General features: G+C 57.6%; 1 protein-coding gene across 13 annotated transcripts; it reads left to right on the top strand.

Annotated features, from left to right (window-relative positions):
* The first annotated feature begins 243 nt into the window (after nt 1–243).
* On the top strand, nt 244–27,680 carry DMTN (dematin actin binding protein). 13 transcript variants are annotated; one of them, XM_045987732.1, is made up of 17 exons: nt 244–495; nt 5,359–5,464; nt 16,260–16,466; nt 16,741–16,815; nt 17,207–17,362; nt 18,279–18,323; nt 18,653–18,752; nt 19,134–19,190; nt 19,403–19,555; nt 20,230–20,354; nt 20,915–21,020; nt 25,278–25,342; nt 25,481–25,529; nt 25,713–25,720; nt 25,912–25,977; nt 26,248–26,328; nt 26,450–27,680. In XM_045987732.1, exons 3-17 carry the CDS (start codon nt 16,449–16,451, stop codon nt 26,561–26,563), a joined length of 1,218 nt encoding a protein of 405 aa, XP_045843688.1. In that variant the 5' UTR covers nt 244–495; nt 5,359–5,464; nt 16,260–16,448; the 3' UTR covers nt 26,564–27,680. The 13 variants fall into 13 exon arrangements, with proteins under 13 accessions (XP_045843688.1, XP_045843663.1, XP_045843698.1 ...); XM_045987742.1 differs by lacking the exon at nt 244–495 and adding an exon at nt 4,850–4,960; XM_045987724.1 differs by lacking the exons at nt 244–495; nt 5,359–5,464 and adding exons at nt 6,048–6,124; nt 8,119–8,254.

Genomic DNA, 27,680 nt, shown 5'->3' with positions numbered 1-27,680 from the left:
TGAAGGCGGGGTGGAGGGATCCAAGTCCCAAACCGCGGGGGTAACAACCTCGCCTCTGGGAGCGGCGCGGACCGGAGCCCGGACGAGCCGCGCAGCAGCCCCGTGGCCCGGATCCGGGCGCGACCCGGCAGGTGGAGGGGCAGGTGGAGGGGCAGGTGGAGGGGCGGCGCGCGGGGCGCGGAGGGCAGCGCCGCCCGCAGAGGAAGCGGGGCGTGGGTGGCCCCGGGAAGGCCCCGCACCTCCGCCCGGCGCGAGGCTGGCGGCCCCGGGGCGGGCCCAGGGCCCGGGACTCGCGGGCGCGCCCCTCCCTCCGCGCGGGCTCCGGTTTCCTGGCTGGCACGGCGCGTCTCGTGCTACCTGTTGGGGCGAAGCAAACCCAAGCCCTTGGGCGGGTGAGACCCCGGGGCCGGGGCCGGGGCAAGAGGCCCGAGCGCCCGCCGGGGCGGCCGGAGGACGCCGCAGCCTCCTCGCCGGTAGCCGGATTGCTGCTTTCCGGTGAGGAGGGGGAGGGGAGGCGGGGGGATGGGGAGGAGGGCTCGGCCGAGCGGAAGGGGGAGTGAGGGCGAGAATGCGTCCTCTTGTTCCTCGGGTCCCCGCGGGGGGCGGGGGCGGGGGCCACACCTGAGGGGAAGTCGCAATTAGAGGCGGCGGGCTGGGCCGCGCGGCCCTGGGGGGAGGGGGGCCCGCGGCGGGCGGGTTAGGGGCCCGGCGCCCCCTCCCCCGCCCGGGCTTTTCGGGTGGGCTTTCCCAGACGCCTCCAGGTGTGCTTTTGGGGAGTGGAACTAAGAGGCCATAAAGGCTGCCTCTTTCCTCCTCTGCGCTGGCTTTAATCTTGTAGAGGGGAAAGCCCTTCGCTAGCAAGGCTCCCCGCCCCAGCCCGCTCTTCTGTCGTCGGACCCCCCGCCTCAGTTTCCCCTTCTTCTTCTTTCTGCAAAGCTATTGGAGGAAAGTGTTGTGGAGAGAGAGGGGAAGAGGATGAATAGACCTCCCTTCTCCCCGACTTTTCCCAAGAATGGCCTAAAAATAAGGACCGATTGGGAAGTTGGGGAGGAGCCTGGTTCGGTCAAAATGGGAGGTGGGTGAAACAGCAGTCCGAGTCGGCGGGGATTGGGGGTCCCTCGCCTCTCCTCTGGTGAGGACTGCAGCGGTCTGACAGAAGGCAGCCGCCAAGAGGGAGGTCCCCCAGGCCCCGAGACAGACATTCTCCTCCAGCTTGTCATAAGTGCTTTGCACCAGGTTGCTCTCCCCCCACACACATCACAAAGAGCCTTAATCCTGGTGAAGACTGAGGGAGATGTGTTGGGGGTGGTTTTCTGGGGGTTGGGGGGTAGGGAGGGTGGTCCCGAGCCACAGCTGATAACGGGTGAGTTCAATGGGATTTTAAACACAGGGGCAACACCCAGCAATTACCTGAGGACAAAGGGTTGGGGCCCCCAGGTGTGGAGGTCTGGACTTGGGGGGCAGGGGTAGGAGGCTGGGAAGGAGGTGTGTTGGCAAGGGGGCTCTTACAATCCTGCTGATTTCCGCAGGAATTTAAGACATTCTTTAAAACTCTAGACTGCCTCCCCCCAGCCGGCTTCTCAGACCCACCCCACCCTCCCTGGCTGGGTTAGAGACAGCTTCAAAGGTGGACCGGGGCCCTTTGTCTTGCCTCTGCTTTCTTCTCTGGCTTTCTCCGGCCCCTCCCTCCCTCTCTCTGACCTCCCCAGCACAGACAGGCCTCTGGGGGCCGGCTCCAGAAAGCCCTCACTGTTTCCTTTCTTGCTTTCTGAGGTGAAACCTGGTGAGGAGAGACTGAGAGTGAGCAGGGTGAGGGAGGAAGGCGGCCTCTGAGGCCTGTGCCATCTCAGAGTGACTCGCCTCGCCCCGCCCTGAGCCCCGAGCCCGGAGCCTGGCAAGTCTGACGCCTGCTGGTGGCCTTGGGTCTCAGGCTTGGCTCTCTGAACCCTCTCACCACACCTCTTCGTGCCTCTGCCAAGTCCAGAGGCCTCCTCATACTCTGGGGAAGTCTGTCCTGCTCATTCTCCCGAACTGGGGCTGATTTCAAAGATGCTGAAAGAAAGAGGCCAAAGGAATGGATCTCAGATCATGGGGTCTCGAGGGATTTAACATAGGTAGGGGAGGGGGGAGGCTTCCTTAAGGACCTCGGACCACCTCACAGCTGCCTGCAGCAAGCCCGGCTGCTTCTGTGTGCCAGAATTTTCTAAGCAAGTGTGCAGATGGGGGTGGACACCGTGGGGGAAGACTTAGGGCGAGATGAGTGCATCCATCTCTGGGAGGATGTGACGAAGTGGAGGGAGGCAGCAGCGGGTGCCTCAGATCCTGTGCTGATCAGGATTACCAAGACCTCCAGCTCAGAACCGCCCGCACACAGATCTCCCCTCCTCTGTCCTGTCCTCCCAACAGCCAGATGAGGCGGTGGGGGGACACCACTCATTTTCTAGTCCCTGACAGCTGGCTTCTACTAAAGTCACTATACTGAGCCCCATCCCTCATCTTCAGTGGCCAGTGAGCTCCCTGGCCTCAAACCTCGGTGTCCTCCGCCTCACAGCCCTGGATCCCACGAAGGACTGTACCTTTTTGAAGCTCTTCCCTACCTCTTCATTCTCTGTCACTGGGACCCTTCGCTTCCCTGGCTCCTCTTCCCAGAAACATTGCCTAAGATGTCTGCCTTTCTCTTCTCGCCTTGTTCTTCCTGCTGAGTCTCTCCTAGCAATGCAGCACGTCAGCCATCACCCCCTTGCACACCACTGCTTTCTCTCCCACACTCGGAAACTCTGCACCATTGCCAGACCTCGCTAGGGTCTGTCTCAGCTACTACAGTAGCTTTCCGAGTCCTGTCTCTGCCTCCCGACACCCCCACCCCTCCAGGACATCACACGTTTCGCTCACCCTACCTCACCCTAAACTGCAGCTCTGCCCACATTATGCGATCACCAGTGGACTCCTTAGCTCCTGTACAACCCCACTCAGCCCTGTCCCTACGAGTTCCCTCCAGGGGCTGTGGCAAAACAGCAGCCCTTGCCATTAAGCCAGCACCCCGTGCCCATATTTGAACGTGAGGTTCCTACAGTCCAGCACGCCTTTCTCCAGAATGCTTGCACGCCAAGACCACTGCTGTCTGTTGTGCTCCGTACACCTGCCTCCTCGCTTGGGCTAGCAGTCACCTGTGGTGCCACGGGGCTCTCTGGCCACCCACTTGCCCTGGCCTTAAGGCACATACCACAGCTTGTCCAGAACTGTCCTTATTCCTGCTTGTGGAATGGTTGTGCTAGAAAGCAAGTGCCTCAGATGTAGAAGTAGTCGGTGTTTGCCTCCCCCATTGTCCCCAGCACAGGGCGTTACACAACAAGTATTTATCGAGGGAATTAAACCAACTGAAGGTGGAGAAAGAAGCCCTTGGCCCAGTACCTTGCAGTCCCTCGAGATGGAGGCAGAATGAGAACCAGAATCCTGCCTCCACCCTCCATCCTTAGCGGGACTTGGGCAGGGACGGGTCCTAAGCTGTTAATCCAAATACTTATTTACTCCCTACAATGTACAAACACTGCGCTAGCCCTTCAGCAAACAAAAAAGGTGGACAAGATATTGTTTCATCCCCTGTCAAGATCTCGAGACACTTGAAATTTAAGGACTTCTGGAAATCTCTCTCTCAAACCTAAAAAGATAGCAAAGCGGCATTTGGTACATCCCAAAAGAGGGGAAAAGGAGACAGGAGCTATTGGAAATAAGGACACCAATACACACGGAACTCCAGAGATGCTCCAGGCAGCATGTGAGGCATTCCCCCATATAACCCCTTCCCCAGGGGGTGACATTGTTCCCATATCATGTGTGAGCCAGCGCAGACTCAGAGAGATGAACTCATCTGTAGTCGAAGCTAGTGAGGGCTACCGACTAGATTCTGGCCTTTCTTAATCACCTGAATGGGATGGTCTCCACTTCCAGCCAGGCACGGTGGGTTCAGGGACAGCAGAGTACGTGGGGCCAGGCTGGGGTTTGCATGATCTTTAGGGATGAGCAAGATTTCAGGGGTGCCTGGGTGGCTCAGTTGGGGACGTGTCCGACTCTTGATTTCGGCTCAGGTCATGATCTCAGGGTCCTGAGATCCACATCAGGCTGCAAGCTCAGTGGGGAGTCTGAGACACTCTCTCTCTCTTTTTCTCTCTCCCTCTGCCCCTCCCCCCACCTCCTAAAAAGTAAAAGAATGAGCAGGATTCCAGTATGCAGAAAAGACAGGCAAGGGAAGATACTGACAGGGAAAACAGCATGAGAAAAAAGGCTTTGAGGCAGGAAGATGTGAGGCGTGTTCAGGGGAAGGTGAGCAGTCCATGGGTTTGGCTAGAAGTGTAAGTTTGCCTGGAGAAGTGGCAGGGAGAGATTGGGTCACGTTGTGGAAGGCTTTGTGGTAGCGTGGGCTTTGAGAGAGAGAGTGACCATGCAGTCGCGGGGTTGGGTTTGGGAGGGAGGCTGGTCTGGCGGCAGCATGCTGGGAACTGAGGGTCTGGGGTCCCTGAGGAAGAGGGCCTAGTGTACAGAGGTGGGGAGCGTGCCTTCTGAACTCTTGAGAAAGGGTCCCTGCTAGTCCCTCCTCCCTCCTTTTATTCCTGTGGCCCAGTTCTTTGCCTTAGGTGCCTAGGTGCCCTTAGTCAGCCTCCCCAGGAGTTAATGTTTAGATGGCCCAGGCACAGGGGAGAGCGTCTGGTGCTCCCAGCCCTAGCAGGTTGGCGCATGGGGCGGGGCGAGGGGCAATGGAGTGAGACTGAGAGAGGAGGGAAGCCTATTGCCAGGCCTGGAGGAGGGGGCTGGCGGCAGGGCCAGAGTCCAATCAGGACGTCCGGCACCAGTGCTCTCGCTGCAGAAGGGAGCCAAGAACTAGGTGTCTGGGCCCTGGGACTGCCTGCCTGAGAGGGCCGCAAGGGGCCATCCTCAAGGCCTCAAGGCACTCCTGAGCTTAAAGGTACGCTGGTCCCCTCAGCAGCTGGGTATGGCCAAGCGGTGCCCAGAAGCTTACCCTGGGTCCTGGACAACAGGCACTGGTGTCCAGTGTTGCCTGCTTCTGGGGGAAAGATTTCGCCTCCCTTCTCATCCCGGCCTGAAGGGGAGGCAGGTGAGCGACTGGGCAGGGTGGTCCGCCTGCCCCAGGAGTCTGGGGCCTTCTCAGGAGGAAGGGGCTGGTGGGCCAAGCAAGTCTCACTGTTGGCCAAGACCAGAGGGGACATAGAGGGTAGAGGGGGCGCACGGCGGGTGAGAGAAGGGTCTCCTGGCCTGGCTGTGCCCTCCCCGTGGGCGGGTGGACACACGCACAAGCACAGACGCACACACACACACACACACACACACACCCATCCCTCTCAGTTAAGGAGTGACCTTGACGGCCAGCACAGCTCAGACCGACAGAGGGAGCCCTAACTCTGCAGTCGCCTCGTTCCAGGACCGGCTGGAAGCAGACTTCCTGCGCAAGGTAGCTTTCCCACCCTGTGCAAGGGCATTTCTGGAGAGTGGGCAGCAGCGGGAATGGGCTCTGCAGGATTGGCCAAGGGAAATGAGAGGGTTCAGGGCTAGGAGGAGGTGCTCAGAGAGAGCTGAGGTCAGATCAGGGGCCGAATTCTGGGTGCGCAGCCCCATGTCCACCCCAGCCACGATCAGGGCCTTGCCTTCCTGCTGGAAGCCACCCTCTGACCCTTCAACAGAGGTCATCCCTCCCTGTTCCTGTCGCTCTTCCCCAGCTGCACACCAAGCTTTCTGGAATGGGCAACACAGCCCAGGGCTGCCTCTGTCGCCAAGTCCCGCCTGCTATCCGGCCCTGAATTAGGGCTGTCCTGAGGCTGCCCTCAGGGGCCAACCCCAGAGCCTCATGGAAGGGGTTCGGGGAGACTCAGTGGGAGCCCTAGCCCAGCAGCTCCCCACCCCCACCCAAAGCAGCCCTCAGGCTGCCTCCCTCCGTCACCGAAGAGGCAGTGGGAGCCACAGCCGCCTCCTCCCCCCTCCCTGCTGCTGCCGCGCGGCTGAGCCGGCAGGTTGTCTTGGCAACGGGAGGCGGAGAGGAGATGCGCGGAGGGATGGAGGTGTATGTCACCGAGGAAGCTGCCGTGCTCCTGCCCCACGCCCCAGGCCCCTGAAGGTACCGGAGAGCCTCCCCTCCCCCTCTCCCTGCCCTCTCCCCTGGCTTCCCCCACTCTATCCGATGTGCTTCTTTCACAGAGAATGTTCCCGGCCCAGCGACTCCTAGCCATTCCTCACGAGACACCTCATTCCAGGCCCCTGTCCACAGCTATCCTTCCCCGGGACAGCTCATCCCAGCCCTACCTCTGGCCACCCTTGCACCTGAAGACAAATCTCGTGGGGTGGGGTCTTCTGGGGGCGAGTGGGAGCAGGTCAGGAACCGCGGTAGTGGGAAAATCAGGGGTCCTAGCAGGCTGTGATGGAAAAGCACCTGGTGCTTGGTCTCCGGAAAGGGTGGCAGGAGGTTGTGCACAACGGGCCGGGCGGGGCCGGGGCAGTGAGGGTGGGCTTGAAGGCAGGAAAGCGGAGAGGCTGGCTGAGACCTGGCTGGTTACCCATAAAGGCCTGGTTCCCCCTCCTCCAGGGCTTGGCCCGTCCTGCCACATCAAAGGTACACCCCCTCCCGCATCAAGTCCTGACCTTTTTTCCCCTAATTAAATGTTTCTTCCCAGGCTTTCTGGTTCTTTCCTACGGGGCCCTCTCCCCATCCACTCCCCGGCAGCTAAGCCTGAATTCTTTCTAGCCTTCCTCAGCCATTCAGCTGCCTGCCTTCTCCTTTCTCGTTGGAGCCCATCCTTCAGTTTGCATTCGTCTGTCTTCCACTACCCCAGACATCCTTCCCTTCCTGTCCCTACCTGTCCCCTCCTGTCCCCTTTTCTTTGAGAAAGAGGTCTGGGGCACACTCTCACCCGTCCCCCTCAAACCCCTTCCCCTGTGATTTTCCATTCAGATACCCCTGAGCCCCCTCCCCAGATTCTAGATTTCCCCAAGGACAGCTCATACCATCAGCTGACCGGCTGTGGGCAGCGGTTACCAGGGCAACAGCAAAGTCTGCCTAGGTAGGCAAGTCTGCTGTGAGGTGGAGAGGAGGCTGGGGCCATGGCCAGGGTCAGTGGGCTGGGCTCCCTGCCCTGCCCCCAGGGATCACAAATGAACCAGGCTCTGCTCTGAGCCCAGGGAGAAGCAAAGAGCCAATGGTAGGGTCCTGGAGTGGTACAGGTTTTCCCACTCAGGGCAGGCACACCCTGTAGTCCTGTGCTGGGACTGGGCCATCGGCTAGCAGGAAAATTCCCTCCGATGCAGCTGCCCTGGCGGAAAATGGGGTCCTTCTCACAGTTCCCAAGGGCTCCGGGTGACTGAAGGGCCAGCCCAATATCCCAGGCTGAGTACTGGGGTTCTCAGATCCTCCCGTTCATGCCTCACCAGGTGGGGCCGAACCCCTCCTTGGATGACAGATTCAGGCGTCTTTGCCCTCTCCCTGCCCCGAGCATCTGTGCCCTTCAGCACCCCAGGGAGACAGGGCCCCCAGAGATCCTCCGTGGCCGCTTTTAGGTTTTGAGGAGGAGACGCAGGTGCTGGGAGAAACCAGGTGTCACCCCTGGGTTATCAGCAGAGCCCCCTTTGGCTCCTACCCCAACTCAAACTCTGGCAGTTTCTGAGGAGGCTTGAGGGGCTGTGTGTGTGTGTGTGTGTGTGTGTGCGCGCTCGCGCGTGCATGAGTGTTACAGGGCTGGGACTGTACGAAAGGGAAAAAGGCCAGCAGCTCGCTGTGTCTGCTTCCGATTCTGCTTCGTCATGATGCCTGGTTAATGCTCCTCTTGTTCGAAATGGACTGAGCTGCGGCGGGCGAGGTGGAAGAGCAGACACACACAGACAAACACAAACGCACACACCCTCCAGCCGGCTGCTATCAGCTGGAGGTGGGGAGGGTGCAGCCCGGGGAGCCGGCGGCCCGCCCCGCCAGACGCAGGCTCCTCGTACCCGCTCCGGAGAAGCTGGGTGGGGACGAGGGGGTGGGGGCCCAGAGGATAGGTCCCCTCCTGTGCCAGCTCCCCCCACCCACCCACCTACCCCAAGCCCTCTTTTTTCCCTGTTATTTGTGCTCTGGGAAAGCACGGCTGGGTTCCTGGAAAAGACGCCTATTACCTTGGCTCTTGAGAAAAAGCGGCAGCCCTGGGACCTGGGCCTGCGCCTTGCCCAGCCCGGCCTTGGGACCTCAGAGCGTCTGGGCCGTACTGTCTGGGAAGAGGTAGGTGCCAAGGTCTCCCACCCCTCCCTTCCCCTCTGTGGGCACTTTGGGCTGGGGGTGGTGCCAGGGATCCCCTTGGGAGGGGTCAGCCGTGGCCCCTGTTCAGTGGGAGAACCGGTCCCGCCTGGCCAGCCCCTGGGACTAGCTGGGTCTGAGCTCCTCAAACCCGATTTGAGGAAGGGGCTGGGGTGTTCCGTACTGTCACCCCGGTACTCCCTTCACCTAGCTGTGCAGTGCAGGAGTCGATGGAGGGGACAAGGGTGAGCAGGGGCGCTGTTCTTTGCTGAATAACAGGGAGCGTGTGTGGAGGAGAGCAGTGTCCCTCCCAGTGAGCCACAGATCTCAAGAGGCAAGCCAGACACACAGACACCTGGATGCTGGTGGCCATGGGTGTGCTCCCGGTGGGGAGGTACCTGGGGAGCCCCTTTCTTGCTCTTGGCTGACCAGGCTGCGGTGAGAGCGAAATGCAGACTGAGGGTGGGTGGCAGGGCGTGGCCGCAGGCCCACCCCACTTGCTCCCGGCCACTGCTCACTCCCGGCCCCTGCCACAGGACTGCTGGAGGGGCTGGTGGCTAGCAGATGCTCAGCCCCGAAGGACCAAGAGGCGCCCTCTTGCTGACTATGCCCCTTGCTGGGCAGATGCACTGCTGGGTATTTCCTTCCCAGGGGACAATGTTGCCCGGGCCTGGGAGTCAGGGGAGCAGGGACAGGTGTGGGAGAAGGAAGGTGGCTGGGCTTTGGTAAATGGGGGGTGGCTGCTGTGTGTGTTCCGGTACACGTGCCCGGCTCAGGGAGGGGGGTGTTAGCACGTGACACGGGTGGGTGTGGGCAGGGGGCCAGGGAGGCTCTGGGGATGGGTGTGAGTGGGTGTCAGCGGCGCGGTGTGTCACGGTGGGCGGGGGGCCCTGCTGGCAGAGTGGGGGCGTGATCTTGCGAGCAGGGCGCCTGGGTTCTGCAACTGTGTGTCAGCGTGGGCTCCTGTGTGGGGGTGCGGTGCTGTGTCCACGTGTGAGCCTCCGAGCTGCCGGCCTCTCCATATGCTGAACACTTAAGTCGTGCTGTTCACCTCGGGGCGCAGGTCTGTAGGGATTCCTCTTTTGGAGCTCACGTGTGTGCATGTGTGTGCATGCGAATGTGTGAGTGTGTGCATGTGTGTGCGTGTGTGCCAGAATAGGGATCCCCTCAGAGTTCAGAAAGCTGAATTTGGGACACAAGACCCTTGTGTCTTCCCTCTTGATCCAGCTTCTGCAAGGGACACCACAACCCACCAGCCGGACAGACTATAAATAGAGGCCAGAGCACAAATGTGCCGAAGACCACTCGAGCCTGAGAGGCTGGAGGGAGCTTGGGAAAGAGAGGCCTCTTCAGAGGGAAGGTAGAGAGAAAGGCTACAGAAACCCAGGAGAGATCTAGGAGAAACTGGGTGACAAGATGCATATTTGTGAGGTAGGGGGAATGCAAGGGGGTGCCTGGGCCCCGGCCTGCTGCCCTCAGGAGCAAAGACCAGGCAGGGCCTTAAGTAGGGGATTCTCGGACGGGGACCCAGACTCGGGGGCCCACCTATCCCTGCCTGAGGATCTTATCAGAGTGTGAGAAGGTGCTGTGTAGTGTTGCCATTAGAGGAACTGCAACCCTTGTCCTAGCAGACAGAGCAGGGCTTTCAAAAGGGGGATGGGGAGATGGAGAAAAGGGGAGAGAGGGTTTAGGCTTCAGGGGTGCTCCACGAACCCCAGCCCAAAGCTAGGAGCCTTCCCCTTTCTCCCACACCCTATGGGGGCAAGCATGAGTGCGCCCTACACACACAGACACACACGCGCACACACACACACACGCACACACACACGCACACACACCCTCGGGCCTCCCGGGCTGCTGCTGGTCTGCCCCTGCCTGCCCTTCCCTGCTCCACCCCGGGATGGGATGCTGTTTTGGGAACTGGTGACCTAGCTGGATCCTGCCTTTATTTCTGGCATTGAACTGTTGCCACAGTAACTGTGGGGGTGGGGCCAGGAGCAGGACAGTGTGAAAGGGAAACAGAGCTGAGGGAGGAAAGATGAAGAAAGAGAAGAAAAGGGGAAGGGAAAGAAGAAGTGGAGAAGGACCAGGGAGAAGGCAAGGCAGGCGGTCCCACTGTGAGTGAAACTAGAGAAAAGGGAGAGGGGCAGCATTCCTGCCCACCCTGACCTCAGCCCACTTGGACAGCTCGTTTGCCTCATTTCGTAACTCTCTTAGCGTCTGCACTGCCAGTGTCCAGCCTAGCCTGACCCCGCCCGGGGGCACAAAGCCTCTCGGCTCCTTGTCCACAGGCCAGGCGGGGAGCAGGGATCTGGGTGGCTCCACCATGTCGGCCAAGTTCAGACTGAAGTGGGATCTCCGGGGACGCACTGAGAAGTGTCCACTGGCTTTGGCCCGAGACAGGCCTGGGTCGGAATTCCAGCCCGACTTCTCTTTGAGTGGCTGTTGGCAAGTCCTCCTCTCCGCTGTGGTTCCTGGGCTCTAAGTGGGGAGGGCGCTGGCCTGCCCTAAGGGTAGAGGGGATGCTTGAATGTCCCCACCTAGTGGCTGGCACAAAGGGAGCCCCTGTGGGCTTAGGACAGGAGGCCCCCAGCTGTGGTTCTCCCCAACCAGGGAGCCAGGGCCAGTCCTACCTGGAGCGGGGGCCAGCTGGGATGGGTGCTCGGCTCTTATCACCCCCAGCCTGAAGCCCAGAGGTTCTAGTCCTCTTGGACATGCAGATGCCTGGGCGGGGGTGGGGGGGGCGTGAGGTGGGGCTGGGCTGGTGGCTCCGATAAGGCCCCCTGCTGGGGGAGGGCCGGGTGGAGATGGAGAAGCGAGGAGTCCCGCCTGTGAGCCACCAGGAGGTCCTCTCCGCCACCTGGACTTGCCTGCCTCTACTGCCTTTCTCTCCCTTTCCTTCCACCCTGTCCTCCCTTCCTGCTGCAGCCTGCCCTCTTGGTCTCTGTCCACCAGAGGCTGCTGGGGCCTGGGCTGTGCCTTGTGCCTGTGTGACACAGGCAGGGTGTGTGTGTGACAAAGAGAGGGTCAGGACTGGGGAATGGGGAGGGGAGTGTTGAAAGGGAAGGAGCTTTGGGAAGGGGGCTGCCCCTGGGGAGAGGGGTAAGGAGTTGCCTGCAAGATGAGATTTGAGAGAAGCCAAGAAAACCCTTTTTCCCTCCCTCTCTCCTTCCTTCCTCCTCACTCTCCTCCCTCTTTCGCTCCTGAGAGAGAGGACACTCCACTCCAAATATTTCATTAGTAAGAACTTCACTTCTTAAGGCGAGCCCCAAACTCAAGTATGGCCCAGGGTCAGGGAGACCCTGAGGTTCAGGGGGCAGACCCAGCCCAGGGGACAGGCACGGGCTTGCAGACTGCTTTGGATAGGGTCTGGGGACCAGAGCGGAGACATCATTATTTCGAATCCCGAATCCGTTTCTGAGCAGCACACCCTGAAGGCAGTGTTTGCAGACCTGTGAGTGTGGCTTCAGTGTGGGATTGTGCTCCGCTGTGACTTGGCTCATAGGGACCCTTCCCCTCCCTCCTGGCCCGGGCAGTTCCTCTCTGATGCACAGTCAACACCCCACAGTACCCACCTGCCCCCCACCCCCGCCAGTGGTCCTCAAGGGGAGGGTGCCCCGGCCACCACCAGGCTCAGTCTGAGGCTCCAGAACACACCAAAACTCTCTTCTCCCTGGTGGCTCAGCCGTCCTCACTCCCATCCAACCTCGTCTACTGTCTACTCACCGCAGCCTCTGTCCCACTGACCTGTGAGATCTGCCTATGGCCTTCCCTGTCCCTTTTCCTGGGAAAATAAGGGCCTGGCCCAGGCTACACGGCCCTGTGTTGTTTCCCTTTTCTGTCCTTCTGGGGAAGCCGAGTTTCCCTTCCCAAGCCTGCCCTCCCCTTGGGCCTGAACTGCATCCCTCCCAGAGGGGACCCTTCTTCCTCTCCACTCTTCCCTCCCCACTGCCTACAAGTGAGTTCTGGTCTCCCCTTTCCTTAAACACCTTCAGCCAATCAGATCTCCTCCGAAGCCACTCTCAGACCCCCTCAGGCCCTTCTGTCCCACTCCCCTGCCTGTGTCCTAGCCAGGCCCACCCTGCAAGGCAGCCTCACTTTTCCTCTGGAAATGCTCCCAGAGGCCACCAACATGGAGAGCCATACTCCATCCAGCATGTCTCTCCTTCTCTGGCCACAGACTGGGCTTCGTGGCTTTTCCTTAGCCCTTCCCTCCCACCCTCGCTCTCACCTGTCAGAACTCCCTGTGCTCAGAGGCACTAGATACACTCCCTGCCCCCAGGGAGCAGCCATCTTCTTTTCCTGGTCCCTTCTGTGCCATCTGTGATGATTTTTCTTGTAGTCCCCTAGGTGTTTCCTAGGATGCTGGTTTTGAACTTCTTTCCCTTGGCAACCTCATGTTCAGACCCCCTCTGGTCAGATGGCTCCTAAATTTCTCTTTCCAGCGGCTCCTCCCTCAGCCTCCGCATCCTCCTGCTTGTCAGTGGTGCCCACCTCCACCTCAAGCGGGCACCAAGTGAGCTCACTGCTTCCCCTTCTTCTGTCTCCGAGCCAGCCACCCACCTCTGTCCTGGGGGCTCTCCAGATGGAGTTTGTTTTGCACATTCTGCCTCTAGGATCTCTCCCATTGGCCTCTAGTCCATCTTGGGCCACATGCGCGGGTCTGGGCCCTCACAAATCCCTGCCAGAACTATTCCCATAGCTTCCAGGCTGGTCTGTCCATGCTGCCCCTTCCTGTCCAGACCCCCCTCTCAGCCACATTCATCATCTCAAATCACTGCTTGGCTTTATCACTTAGTTGTTTGAAAGAAGTTTCTAAGCATTCTATGGCCTCTGCTGCCCACAAAATGCAATTGAAATCCCCTGGTCTGGGTTGGAGGCCTCCATAATTTGACCCCCAACCTCTTGCCCCACACAGATTTCGACCTCATGAGCTCTACAGTTCAGCCATGTTTGCTGTTCCCTAGACAGACCCAGTGCTGCCCCCTAACCCCAGGCCCCATGGTCCTACTTTTGCTCATGCTGCCTTCTCTTTCAAGAGTCCATTCTTTAGTTTTTTGCATGAACTCAAACAGGGCATTCAAGGCATACCTCAAATACCTCCTGTAAGGAATATTTTTTTTATTTTCTCTTCTCGACACCCCAGCAGAAGTGATCCCTTGTCCTGTGACCTCTCACAGCTCCTTCTATTATCTTATCTGGCATATGTAATTTTCTGCTTTGCGTGGGAATTATCTACATATATGCCTCATGTCTGCAGGGGCAGCTTGGCTCCCTTGCCGCATCTTTTTTTTTCTCCGCAAGACTTACCACAGAGTGTTGCCTATGGTTATTACAGAGTAGGAGCTCAGGAAGTATTTGATGAATGGATGGATAAAGCAAGATATGACTGGGTGGGTGGGTAGTTGACTAGTAGATGGATGGGTGAGTGGGTGAATGGACAGGTGGATGGAGGGACAGATGGAGATGGATAGGTGGATAGACACATGGATGAATGCGTGTTTGGCTGTAAAGCTAAGCCATGTAGATAGCTAGCTTGACAATGGCTATTAACACAGTAAAGATCAAGGATGCCTAGGTGACTTAGTCATTTAAGCATCTGCCTTTGGCTCAGGTCATGATCCTTGTGTCCTGGGATCAAGTCTCGTATGGGCCTCCTTGCTCAGTGGGGATCCTGCTTCTCCCTCTACCTGCCACTCCCCGTTTGTGCTCTCTCTCTCTCTTTGTTTCTGGCAAACAAATAAAATCTTTTAAAAAAAAACACAGTAAGGATCAGAGAGAAGTGAAAGAGAGCTAACAGCTCTTTGAATGTATATTAGTGTTTAAGCTGATCCTCAGACACCTAGTTATAAAACCATTACAAAGGGAGAGCTAAGAAGGAGCTCTGGAATGGAGTCTTTCCATGGGCACCAAATACCTAGTGTGACTCTGACAGCCAGGGACTTGTCTTGGAGAAGACTTGATTCTAGAATTCCAAAAAAAACTTGAGAAATGTGGCAGATTTTCTTCTATTCCCACAATGCACCTGACACAGTACTGGTAACACAGTACTTGCTAAGCGCTTTGAACCATGCCGGTGCTGAAGACACAGTCATTTTCAGCTCCATGACTGTGAGCAACTTTTTAACCTCTTTGAGCCTCAGTTTTCTCATCTGTAAATGGGTCTGCATTATAGGGATATTGGAGGGGATGAAACGAATCATCCTTTTAAACTGCTTATTAGGGGCCCTGGCTGGCTCAGTTGGTGGAACATGTGACTCTTGATCTTGGGGTTGTAGGTTTGAGCCCCACATTGGGTGTAGAGATTACTTAAAAATAAAATCTTAAAAAAAAAGTGCTTATCAAAGTACCTAGCATGAGCATTCAAAAAAGGATGGCAATTGCTTTGTTATTTAACCTCCAGAAGTTAGCCCTCATTCTGGTTAGTGAAAAAATATGTTCCTGCATTAGGCAACATATAATGGAGGGCTAAGTTATATGGGTCTGTTTTTCAGTCGCACTGGAATTCAGTGAAGAGCTATGAGAAGGACTAGCATAGCAGGAGAGGCCTCCCAGAGCAGGAGCATCGGGGATCCGGGCGAGGAGGAGGTGGATAGAGAGTAGTGGGAGGGCATGCGCAGAAGCTGGGAAGTGGGAGTGAGGGCTGCTCCTGCAGGTGGTTTTGGGGGTGGAGAGAGGGTGAGCCCAAGAATGGCCTGATACAAAGTAACAGCTGATAAGATTGGGAGCACTAATGGCCATTACCCACTGTGGTAAAGACTGGCTATGGAATAGACATCAAAGTTCATTAGTCCTTGAAGAAAAAGAAATGATAATAGCTAATACTCTCCATAGACTTGATAATGTTTGAAGCACTTCTGTTATAACTTATCTAATACTCAGAGTCGCCCCAGGACAGAGATACTAGTACGTCTTCCATTTTACGGATGAGAAGCGTGAGGCACAGAGAGAAAAAGCAACTTGCCCAGGGTCACAGAGAGTCCCACTGCCCCCATTGAGGGGAAACCCAGCCAGCCATTCACTGAGTGATTATTGCATGATCAACATGGGGGAGGGGGATGGGAGGATTGCTGAAGGAATTACCCATGAAGGCTGGAGACACCAAGACATGGACTGTGGCCCCAGGGAACTCATAATCTACTGCAGCAGACAAGACCCAGCTCTCTAGGAGAGAGAAGAGAGAGCAGTGCAGGCAGGGGTGCTGCCTTGCCTTGAAGCAGCAGTGCAGAGGGCAGCCCCAGCACAGGTGTCCTGAGGAGGCTTCACCCTGCTGGGATGTGGCCTCCACCTCAAGTCACCTGTGTGCAAGTGGGACTGACTGCTGGACAGGGACAGGGATTTGGGGGGCTCTGGGCTCCCTCCAGTCTCCTCTCCCTTCTTCCCTGCAGGGAACAGGGACAGGGACACCGGGAATGTGGGCTCCCTCCAGCCTCCCCTCCCTTCTTCTCCCTGCCATCCCCCCCACCCATGACCTGACCGCTCATGCCAAGTCAGTTTGGCTCCATCCAGTCCTCATGATCTGTCCACCTCATAGGCTCAGTAGGACCCTCTGGGCTATGAGACAGAGGGGAGCACAATGGCCAATGGATTGGGGGGTGGGGGAGAGGGTCGGGGGCCAGCCCAAAGCCAGAGGGAGAAGCCTTGGCAAAGGCCAAGGGGAGTGAGAAGCTGGGCCTGAAACCCGACTGGACTGCGGCCCCAGGACAGGGCAGGGCCCGGCAGGTGTGACAAAGCAGGAATGCGGAGGCTGCACGGGAACGGCTGAACCCTGCAGTCATTTCCTTTCCAGCCAGAGAACAATGGCTCAAAAACAAGTGCAGCCCCCTCCGCTTTCCCGCCGCGCTGTCCACACGCACTGGCCCTCCTGGGGCTGAGCGAATGGAAAGCCGCGATCCTGGAGGGTGCCGGCTCCCTTCCGCCCTGCTCGCACTAGCTCCCAGAGGCCCGGGGCGCCACCGCGCTCACGGGCACGCTCTCCCGCCCCTCGCAGGCCCGGCGCTCGGTCAGCAGCCTGGAGAGTCAACTGAGGGATGAGGACGCCACAGCCCGGCGGAACGCACTCCCTGCTCTCGTGGCCCGGAGCGCGCAGCGCCCAGGAGCCGGCCAGAGCCTGACGCCCTGTCGTCTCCCCTCGCGCACGGGGCTCTGCGAGTGACCGGACCGGCCAGCTCGCTGCTGCATGGAACGGCTGCAGAAGGTGCGCGGGGGCCGCCCCCACGTCCGCGGGCGGTGGACGGCCTGGGCAGTGGGTGGGGGCAGCTTCCCCACGGAGGGGCAGGTCGGGCGTCGACGGTGCCACCTGGTGGCTGCCCGCGGCGCCGCACCCCGCGTCCCCAGAGACCTAGGGAAGCCCTCCCTCGCCTCCAAGCCCGGCCCCCGCTCCGCCCGGCCCTCCGCCCGGTGGAGAACCCTGCCCGCTCCGGCCCTGGCACGCACGCTCACTCCCACCGCCCGCCTTTCACTCTCCCCAGCAACCACTGACCTCCCCTGGGAGCGTCAGCTCCTCCCGAGACTCCAGTGTTCCTGGCTCTCCCTCCAGCATCGTGGTGAGTACCTCTCGGCCACCAGCACCCTCAGGCAGGGACGAGGGAGTGGGGTGGGGAACGTGCTGGGCCGCTTCATCGGGAGCCTCCCAGACGACGGTCTGGGACTGCTGGGCAGAGGGAAGCCAGAAATCCAGAGAAGGTTCCCCACAGCCGGCTTCTACTGGTCTGGTCCTGCCTCCTTGTACCCAAAGTGCTAGGTGAAGGACCATCCTTTTTTAAGGTGACTCTCTAGACCTTTAAAACGTCAAACAATAGAATTATTAACTATTAGGAGCTGGCATCTCAGATGGCTGCCCGTTTTCTTCCTGAGACATGGCAAGTCTAGCTTGTAAGGCCGGAATGCTAGTGAGGCTTTCAGCACGTCTGCTCCATCCCTGCCTTTTCCCTTCAGGCCAAGATGGACAATCAGGTGCTGGGCTACAAAGACTTGGCTGCCATCCCCAAGGACAAGGCCATCCTGGACATCGAGCGGCCTGACCTCATGATCTATGAGCCCCACTTTACCTATTCTCTCCTGGAGCACGTGGAGCTGCCCAGAAGCCGGGAGGTGAGGGCTGGGAGGCTCCTCTTGGACGGGACTTGGGGGAAGGGCTCCCCCAGCCACACAGGGGAGGAGGCAGAATCCCTCTCCTGCTTCCTTTCCTGGCGGCCAGACTCCAAAACAAGAAAGGGAACTGTGGGCAGAAATCAACCCATGGTCCGCCCAGTACTGTGGAGAGCCACAGAGACGACTGAAGGCTGGAGGGTAGCTCCACGTGGAGAACAGGGGAGGCCACGTCTGAATGGCAGCCTCACAGAGCAGGGGTGAGGGGCCGTGGAGGAGAAGCGTGGGAGTGCACAGAAAGACCAAACTGGCCGGAGCCCCCGGGAACCTTGGACTGGGAGGCTGGAAGTCCTAGCTGAGTGACGATGGGAAAGCATGGTTTCAGTTTCCCCTCCCGTAAAATAGAGGTGATACTTCCGCCCACCCTCCACGCCCGGGATGGAAGTGCCAGAGGTAACCCACGGCAGCTGCTTTGGAAACTATTCCAGAAAGGGGTTGTGGCACGGCTGAGCGGGGAGCTGGAGGCAGGCTTGAGGGGGAGACCTGACCGCCTGGCAGGGAGCCCAGACTCCATCCTGGATGTGCATGGCTCTCGGCCCTTCCCCTGGGTGCTAGGCTCTGAGTATGGGGCCAGAGCCACCTCCAGCTGGCCTGCAGACCACAAGCACACTGCGCGAGATCCGTGCCTTCTCTGCACCTGCAGAGAAAGAGAGGACTCTGCCCAGGAGAGCACTAGGAGGGAGAAGGCTGGAGGGCCAGTTCTGGGCACTGGCAAGGACTGAGACAGAATATGCAGCTCCAAGATTTGCCAGACACGGGTGCAGAGTTGGGTGGGGGATGAGGCAGCCCCTCCGGGGTTCTAGGGCTGAGGATTTACCCCTACCCTTGTGGCTCTGACCAGCCTCCTCTCCATCCGCAGCGCTCACTGTCACCCAAATCCACATCCCCCCCACCATCCCCAGAGGTGAGTCTGCCCCACACCGGACACTTGTCCAGCTCCCCACCCCCACACATATGCAGGGCCCGCAGGATGACCTCATCCTGTCGCCGACCAGCTCTGGGGCCATCTGTCTGTCTGACCCAGGACCTCATTTAGCCCTTTCGCCCTGGGTCGGACACCACCAGCAGGTCAAGTCCTTGGACACCCTTCCTCTGCCCTGGGGTTGGGGGCTTGTGGGCTGCTAGGGTGGGGGACAGAGATGGTGGAGTGAGGTGAAGCAGTGTCTCCATGGGCTGGAGAGGGTTAGGGTGGGGGACCTGGGAGCTTCAGCCAACCACACTTCTGCTCTGCAGGTGTGGGCAGAGAGCCGGTCCCCTGGAACCATCTCTCAGGCTTCAGCCCCAAGAACCACTGGGACCCCCCGGACCCCGCTACCCCATTTCCACCATCCGGGTAGGTTTTATGGCAGGGTGGGGCACCCTTCCCCTAGGACCTTTTTTCCTACAGGCACCCGAGCTTCTTATTCTCAGTCCCCCACTCTCTGGGGTATAGGCTCACCCCAGAATGGCCAGACCCCCTCTTGCCAGGACCACAGGCAGAACTCCCCAAAATGATGGACCCTGTTGTGCCTTTGCTCCCACCCAACAAGAAAAGTGTGAAAAGCCCCAACCCCTTGAGGGATAGCTCCAGAAACTCCGGTTCTGTCCTGGCTCTGGGCAGGAGCCCCTGAGTTTCCTTGCCTTTTCCCATCCCATCTGTGCCCTTCTCCTCAATGAGCCAGCCTCGCCCACCATCAGCATATCCTTCTCATCGGCTCTTGCTCCCTGTCCACAGAGACCACCCGCCCAGATTCCAACATTTACAAGAAGCCACCCATCTACAAGCAGAGAGGTGAGGGCTCCCTTCCCTGAGCTGGGCTGGGAGGCCGTGGGAGAAAAGCCGTCCATAACAGCACATAACTTCTGCCCAGTGCCCTTTGTTGTGCCCTGTTTTCACACACACAGTGCCACGGGTATGACCGGGACAGGTGAAGGAGTTGGGGGCTAGGGTGGGCTGAAGTGGCCTGACTCGGGGTGGGAACTGACCCTGGCCTCCACCCACAGAGTCCACGGCAGGCAGCCCTCAGAGCAAGCACCTCATCGAGGACCTCATCATCGAGTCCTCCAAGTTCCCTGCAGCCCAGCCGCCCGACCCCAACCAGCCAGCCAAGATTGAAACCGACTATTGGCCATGCCCCCCGTCGCTGGCGGTTGTGGGTAGGAGACCGTGCTGGAGAGGGGAGGGGAGGCCCGGGATACCACCTCATAGTCTGCGTTGAAGCTCCACGAACCCACCTTCTCCCCACTGCCATCCTATGTCCTTCGTGACCCTCGTGGCCCATCCCTATTCCCTGCCTTCCTTTAGCTCTTGGTGTATGTGGTCCTGCTTGTTGGTCTTTCCCTCCCTTTCCATTCACCACTGAGCAGACATTGACCAAACGTCTGCATCACGGGCTCTGGGATTGGAGCTCTGTTCTGGAAAAGAGAAAGAGGAATGAGATGCGGTCTTGGTCCCCAGTGAATTAGGTCATGTGACTGTGTGTTGCCTACTCAACTTTACCAGAAGGCTAGAGAACATTACTTCTATTTTTCTTTAAGGCTTTTATTGCTTTATTGAAAGAGATAGAGTGAGAGAGAGCACAGCAGGGAGGAGAGGGAGGAGCAGGCTCCCCGCTGAGCAGGGAGCCCAATGTGGGGCTCGATCCCAGGACCCCTAGATCATGAGCTGAGCCGAAGGCAGATGCCCAACCGACTGAGCCACCCAGGCGCACCTCCTTTTATTTTTTACAAAGTAATCTGTAGTGTTCTCTTGAAGGGACAGCCCAACGCCTGATAAATGCTTGGTGAGTGAATGGCTGATTGACAAGCCTGCTTGTGCCCGTGTTCCCCAGAGACAGAATGGAGGAAGCGGAAGGCATCTCGGAGGGGGGCAGAGGAAGAGGAAGAGGAGGAAGATGATGACTCCGGGGACGAGATGAAGGCTCTCAGGGAGCGTCAGCGAGAGGAACTCAGTAAGGTAGCATCTTGCTTCGCCCCAGCCACCCTGCCCATATCTTCTCGGGGGCAAAAGTCCCAGGTCTCTAGCTGTTCTGTTCAGAATGGTTTCGTACCTGAAGAACATCCTTGTAGGGACACGAGGAATTCCGCTTCTTCCCGGGACATTGGGTTGCTGCTACTGAAGGGACACCAGGACCTCACGGTGCTTTGGGGGAACACTAGTTAACTTAGGGTTAAGGGAAAGAAAAGGGTGCCCCCCTCCCAGTGCCAGGCTTCAGGAGGCTAAGTTCTTGGGAAGAGGAGCAAGGACAGCAGGAGAGAGGGTGTCGGGAGTCATGGAAAGGCCACGAGAGTGGCTGGGGCTGGTGCTCTGGGAGAGTGACCTGGGATGCAGAGGCCACTCGGAGGCAGCGCCAACTCCTCGCTCTCGGGGGTGGCCAGACCCAGCGTGGTAGCACTTCAGACCAGAGTGACAGGCCTCACAGGCTCCAGGGCACAAGCCAGCGGCTCGGGAATGCAGGTTCCGGCTCCAGTGGAGGTAAGAACTGAGTACAGAAGTCTTCCTCTCTCCTTCTCCAGGTTACTTCCAACTTGGGAAAGATGATCTTGAAAGAAGAGATGGAAAAGTCCTTGCCTATCCGGAGGAAAACCCGCTCTCTGCCTGACAGGACACCCTTTCATACCTGTGAGTGCCACAGCTGGGGCCCCGAATCACATGGCCAGACCTCGAGGCCAGAACCACAGGGTCTGAGTCCGTCTGTCACATGGGGGTACAGGAGACAGAAGGTTCTGTCACTGGCATGTCAAGGCACTCACACGCCCCTCAGGGCGAGGATACCAATCATGGAATAAGACTAGGTGATAAAAGCTAAAGTAGAATGAGCAAATTTTGTTTCACTGACAAAACATTTATTGAGTGTCTAACGTATGCTGGACACGGGATTATAAAGAGTCAAAAGATATATTCTCTAGACACTGAGGACAGGGTGGGAGCAGAGGCAAGGAACAGGAGACGTCCTGGTCTGCTTACAGGCCTGCAGGAGCCTGCAGTTCCAGAACCCAGAGTGTGCCTTGGGGTGACAGATCAGCCAGAGACATGGCAGCCTGGGCTTTGGGTACTCTAACTCCATCCCTGGAGTCTAGCCCGAACTTCCCCAGAGCCGCATGGCTGCAGCAGAGGGAGGGAGATGTGAGAACCCAAGCTGAAACTCTGAGGCCTGTGAAAGCCTAGCCTCGGAGCCAAGCCCCACTCCTGTTGGTCAGAGCAGCTCAGCGGGCAGCCTCCCCTCGGGGGAGGGGAGAGGCATTCCAGGGCCTGATGAAGGCAGTGGCTCCAAGGCACACAGGCTGGGAGAGAACAGGCAGGCCATCTTCGGAGACGCTCCACCACATTTTCCAAGGGGCTGGGTAAGGGCTAAAGCGATGCCGAGGCCCAGAGAACGGCGGTGGGCTTAAGAAACATAAAGGAGATGGAGTCGGCCGGACTAAGTGGCTGACTGGATGTGGGGAGAGAGCTGAGTGGGGGGTCTTGGCTTGGGTGCTGGGTTGGGACAGACCTGGAACTGAGGGGATGAGGGAGTGGGTCTTGGGGGAAGGACGAAGGGACTGGTTTGGGACAGGCTGGGCTTGAAGCACATGTAGGTGGGAGCCGGGTCTTGACTGAACCGGAAGCTTGCAGGGTGAGGTGGGTCTTCAGCTTGTGTAAGACCTTGAGAGAAAACGGGATTGTGCGGAGAAGAGAGAGAAGGGAGGATGGCAAAGCTGTGCCCTGGAGCCCGCCCCCCCCCCCCCCGCCCCCAAGCAGGATTCCGGATGCGAGAAGCCATCTTCCGGCCTTGAAATGCATCTTGCTCTGCGGGCTGGGGACTTGGGCCCAGGAGCGGGTGCCAGGAGAAGCTGAGGCCTGCAGGGACAGGGGAGCTGGTTGATCCAGGGTTAGGGTTGCATGAGGCAGGCCCTGAGGGAGGAGGGGCCGGGGGCCTGCTGACCGCGGAGCGAAACTTGGGGACGTGGGTGGAGATCAAGACCCTGGAGGTCCCCACGACGCTGATGAATGGATGTGCTGGGAGTGAGGCTAGGGGGAAGCTGCACACAAGGAAGGGTGTGGTGCAGTGGCTGCCAAGTGGGATTCCCGGGCTTCAGATGTCAAGGCTCTGGCATTGTGGACAAGACCCCGGGGGTGGCCATGTAAGGGGCTGCCTCAATGGGGGGTGCAGGTGGAGGACACCGGGGTGGGGGATTCAAGGAGCCGTAAGGGCCATAGGTGCACGGACATCCCCAGGGACACTGAGTCCCCAGGATGATGCTTCAGTATGAGTGGGAAGAGTTACAATAGGGCCTTCTTAGAGAACGTAGAATAGTGAAGGCCTGAAGTAAGAGGCAGGTGCAGAGACGCCCCGAAGGTGGGATTCAATCTTCATGTTCCACCAGATTTGGCTATTCAGTCAGAATTAGCTTTTCAACTTCCGTTTTGGCCTGACAAAGTGGAAGAGACAAATGTCTACCTCCTCATCATCTTTGGCATCCCTGAACTTGTATGTGATGGTGATCACGTGATTGCACAGGTTACGGTCATAGCTAATCCACCTCAACAATTTCAGACTGTTTTCTCAAGATTTTTAAATTTACTTATTAGAGAGAGAGGTAGAGAGCGCATGTGTGTAAGCAGGGGGAGGGGCAGAGAGAGAAAATCCCAAGTAGACTCTGCACTGAGCCCGGAGCCCAACGTGGAGCTCGATCTCAGGACCCTGAGACATGAGCTGAGCAGAAATCACGTCGGATACTTAACGCACTGAGTCACTCAGGGGCCCTTAACAATTTCAGAATTATGAACAGGCATGTCACTCTGACTTCGTAGTAACATTGAAATGGTCACTTTCAAACATAAATAAGCTTTCTAAAAGTAAGTTGAAGGAGGCATATGTGGCTCAGCTGTTAAGCGTCTGCTTTCGGCTCAGGTCATGATCCTGGGGCCCTGGGATCGAGCCCTGCTTCAGGCTCCCTGCTCAGCGGGCAGCCTGCTTTTCCCTCTCCCACTCCCCCTGCTTGTGTTCCCTCTCTCTGTCTCTTTGTGTCCAATAAATACATAAAATCTTTGAAAATAAAAGTAATTTGAAGTAAAAATCTTACGTGCTTTGTAGGTTGAAATTCTATCAGTCACTTGAAATGTAAATGTTTACTTATTCTCAGGAAAGGGAAATGCTGGGGTGCTTGGGTGGTTCAGACCGTTAAGTATCTGCCTTCAGCTCGGGTCATGATCCTGGGATCAAGGTTCACTTCTGGCTCTCTGCTCAGCGGGAAGTCTACTTCCTTTCTCTCTGCCCCTCCCCCTGCTTGTGCGAGCTCTCTCTGTCTCTTTCTCTCTCTCTCTCTAATAAATACAGTCTCTTTTTTATAAAGTGAAATACTTAAGGGGCGCCTGGGTGGCTCAGTGGGTTAAGCCTCTGCCTTTGGTTCCGGTCATGGTCTCAGGGTCCTGGGATCGAGTTCTGCCTCAGGCTCTCTGCTCAGCGGGGAGCCTGCTTCCTCCTCTCTCTCTCTCTCTCTGCCTGCCTCTCTGCCCACTTGTGATCTCTCTCTCTGTCAAATAAATAAATAAATAATCTTTTTTTAAAAAAGTGAAATACTTCAATAATGAATGATCTGTGTAGAAACAGATAATTTCCTGTACAGAAGTAAGAAGTATTAAGAAAAGAAAAACAAGTTCCTCAAAACACATTTTGTTCTCACAAAACTTCCAAACAACAGCTTTTAAAAGAATGTTTTAAGAAGACAATTTCTTACAGTTTTGAATCTATCAAGGCTAAACCTTCAAACAAAAATGTTTGTCGGTGTGCCTGGCTGGCTTAGTTGGAGGAGTGTGTGACTAGTGATCTTGGGGTCATGAGTTCGAGCCTTTCATTGGCTATGGAGATTACTTACTTAAATAATTAAGTACACCTTAAAAACCTTTATCAGAATGATTGCCATAGAATGCCAATGGTTTCTAGCATTTGGACATGAAAGAGTCTTGAGATCTGGCCAAACTGAGAATATTAGTTACAAAGTTCTTTTTTAGGAAAACCTATTAACTGAAAACCAGTTTTCTTGAGTTACAGTCTGCTGTGCAAGGAAGCTAAGCGCTACCATGAAATGTGTGGGTTGGAAGTGACATCTGATCTTGCAAATGGGAAGTCTACGTATATGATTTTAAGTAAGCTTTACATGCGCCATGGGGTTGGAACTCGGGACCCTGAGATTCAGAGTCCTGTGCTGTGCGGACGGAGCCAACTAGGCAGCCCACAGATGTAAGGCACAGTGGCTGCTGGTACAGTCTAGCAGCTCACAGTGCCAGGGGGCAACGATCGCTTCTGTATTGTAGTATCAAACGTCTGAAATTTGATCACTGGTATTGCTAACGATAAGATTGTAATGGTTCTAATTATTTTCACTAAATTTCAGATATATTTTTGTAGCCCTGAGTTTCATTTTAGGATGGTGATCCTCTGGCCATCATTGACCTATCAATTCTAACACTCGGGCGTTACTCCCAGATGTGTGTGTGTGTGTGTGTGTATTTATTTTTAAAGAATTTATTTATTAGAGTGAGAGCACAAGCAGCGGGGAGGACAGAGGGAGAGGCAGACTCCCCACGGAACAGGGAGCCCTATGCGGGTCTCAATCTCAGGACCCTGGGATCATGACCAGAGCCAAAGTCAGATGCTCAACCAACTGATTCATTCAGGCGTCCCCAGATGTGTACTTAGTGAGATAGTTCAGAGCCGCCAACACAGGGCACTTGTGGAAGGTAATGGGCATTAGCCAAAAGCCAACAGGGCCCCCTAGGTCCCCCCAGGTCCATGCTTCACCACCTTACCTCTGGCAGGGGAGGTCAGGGAGGCAGCCCTCTCCAGAATGATGGTCAGACCAAAGGCACTGAACGGGCCCTCCTGCTCTCTCCTAGCCTTGCACGCAGGAACATCGAAGTCATCTTCTCTCCCCGCCTATGGCAGGACCACACTGAGCCGGGTAAGGTCACAGAGGAAGACCACAGCCTGCAAGGGAAGTGTGCCTCGGGTGCCTCGGAGGGACTGAGCTACTGGGGCATCCTGGGGGAGCAGTGCGGAGTTCCCCAGCTTCCTTCTGACCCCTTCATGTCCTTTCTAGCTACAGTCCACAGACTTCAGCCCCTCTGGGAGTGAGACTGGAAGCCCAGGTGAGAGGCAGGGACCCCCCCCATGTCAGGCGAGCCGGGAAAGGGGCCCCAACAGGCCCCAGGGCAGCCCATGGCTGTGATATGGGAAGGGCTGTGGCTGGATGTTGGGGAGGCGGCGCTGGCAGTTTTGGAGGCCTGCTGACCTCAGAGCTGCCTCTGGACAGTGACTCTTTTCTCCTGCAGGCCTGCAGGTGAGCTCCTTCTGGAGGGGAGCACGTGGAGCGGCAGAAGCCACAGACGGGTGACGGGAGTGTTGGGGGGGGAGGTGCGGGGCCACAGAGCTGCATGGTAAAGACACGAGAAGCCCCCCCGAGAAGCCCCGGGTAAGGCTGGGGAGGTCTCCCTGCCCCGCTCTGGCTCACTGCGGCTTTGGTCTCCCCAGAACGGAGAGGGCCAGAGGGGGAGGATGGACCGGGGGAACTCCCTGCCCTGTGTGCTGGAGCAGAAGGTGAGGGGCAGGGGCAGAGCCAGGGGTGGTGGGCAGGGGACAGAACCATCTGCAGTGGGGGCGGGCCAGCCAGCTGGTGGGGAGAAGCCAGGGAAGCAAATGCACTAAGGGGTCAGTGATGGGAGGGCAGCAGGGAAGTTGGGGGAGATGGTTGGCAAAAATGGCATTGGCCCCAGTGGCCCTTACAGGATGATAGGCGGCCCAGGGAATTGAGGGAGGTTACGCTGACAGGAGGCTCTATGGGCCTAAGGCTGCTCCCCTCTCCCCCAGATCTACCCCTACGAAATGCTTGTGGTGACCAATAAGGGGAGAACCAAGTTGCCTCCAGGTGTGGACCGGATGAGGCTTGAGGTATGCAGAGGAAATGGGTGGGAGAGCCCAGGGCCCTGTCTGTCTGAGTGCTCCCTTAGTCACTTGGCCCTGCCCGCCCCAAGCCCCTGTTCCTAAGCTGCCTCGGGGTGTCCCCTTCCAGAGACACCTGTCAGCCGAGGACTTCTCAAGGGTCTTCTCCATGTCTCCTGAAGAGTTTAGCAAGCTGGCCCTGTGGAAGCGGAATGAACTCAAGAAAAAGGCTTCTCTCTTCTGATCACCCTTCCCACTCCGTGACTGATGCTGCTTCGGGGCTCTGGAGCTGGGGCCACTAGACCCCAAGGCATCCTCTCTTAAGGGAGCAGGTTGCGGGGCGGGGGGGGGACGGAAGTAGGGTTGGCTCCATTCCCCAGCTGAGGAGGAGCCAAGACCTCTGCAGGGCTGGGGTTGTAGGACTTGAACTCGCTTCCTCACAAGGAGCCAGGGGCCCGTTTCCCTCCCCACTGGCCCTCACGGCACAGGGCAAACCCCGCCTGGAGCCCAGCACACACAGAGATAATGTTTGCACCCTCCCCCACCCCACCCCCGCAGGAGAGTCCCCTCAAGAGAGTAAGGAGAAGGGAAGGCAGCACCTAGTGGGCAGGCGTGTTGGCCATCTTGACCAGTGGGTGGGTAGAACCCTTGGGCCTGCTGGGAGGAGGGTGATGGTGGGAAGCAGCTGGGCAGGCAGGGAGAGCTGCAGGACTCTGTGTGCACCCAGGCACGCCTCCTCACCTCCCCTTGGACAGCCTCCCCTGCACCTGGGCCTCTGGCTTCTCCGACTCTTAGCAGGAGCGACTTGAGCTCAACCTCTAGCAACGAGGTCACCCTGTCCTCCAGCTCACCCTGTTCTCTCCTCATGACCCCTAAGCTTCAAAGCCTCTTGCTCCAGCCCTGTGGCTTCCCCAGAAGCCTTGGCTTAGAGAGGGGATTCGGCAGAACCCCAGCCCACCATCAGCCTCCAGGCAAAGTCAGCTAGACTTCAGCACCCAGTCCCGCAGAACCCAGGCCTTCAGGCTCTCTTGGATGGATCATGAGGCCAGGCTGAGTGTCCTGGCCACCAGGTCCTGCCCACTCCCACGCACCCCCACCACGCTGTCTAAAGAATGTAATTTATTGGGGCACCCCCCAGCTGCTTTCTCTCCTAACTCTCTGCCCTACCTTAATCACATTCCCAGCTTCTCTTCTCTACAGATACATATGTGTATATAATTATATATATATTTTTGCCCGGGTCTGGGTTTTGTTCCTGCTCAGACCCTGGCATCCCTTTCCACTATGTGTGTGTGTGTGTGTGACAATGCTGTGGGAGGGGGACTCTGCTTGGAATTAAAAGGTTGCACTGGGTCCCCAAA

This window comes from Meles meles, chromosome 2, assembly GCF_922984935.1.
Source record: "Meles meles chromosome 2, mMelMel3.1 paternal haplotype, whole genome shotgun sequence".
Taxonomy (NCBI): domain Eukaryota; kingdom Metazoa; phylum Chordata; class Mammalia; order Carnivora; family Mustelidae; genus Meles; species Meles meles.
This window is presented reverse-complemented; position numbering and strand designations above follow the sequence as displayed.

Excerpts from the sequence above, each read along its gene's own strand:
- DMTN (XM_045987707.1), top strand. Across the intron at positions 17,363-18,278 it reads AGCTGCCCAGAAGCCGGGAG|CGCTCACTGTCACCCAAATC; the intron begins GTGAGGGCTGGG and ends CTCCATCCGCAG. Across the intron at positions 18,324-18,652 it reads CCCCCCCACCATCCCCAGAG|GTGTGGGCAGAGAGCCGGTC; the intron begins GTGAGTCTGCCC and ends TCTGCTCTGCAG.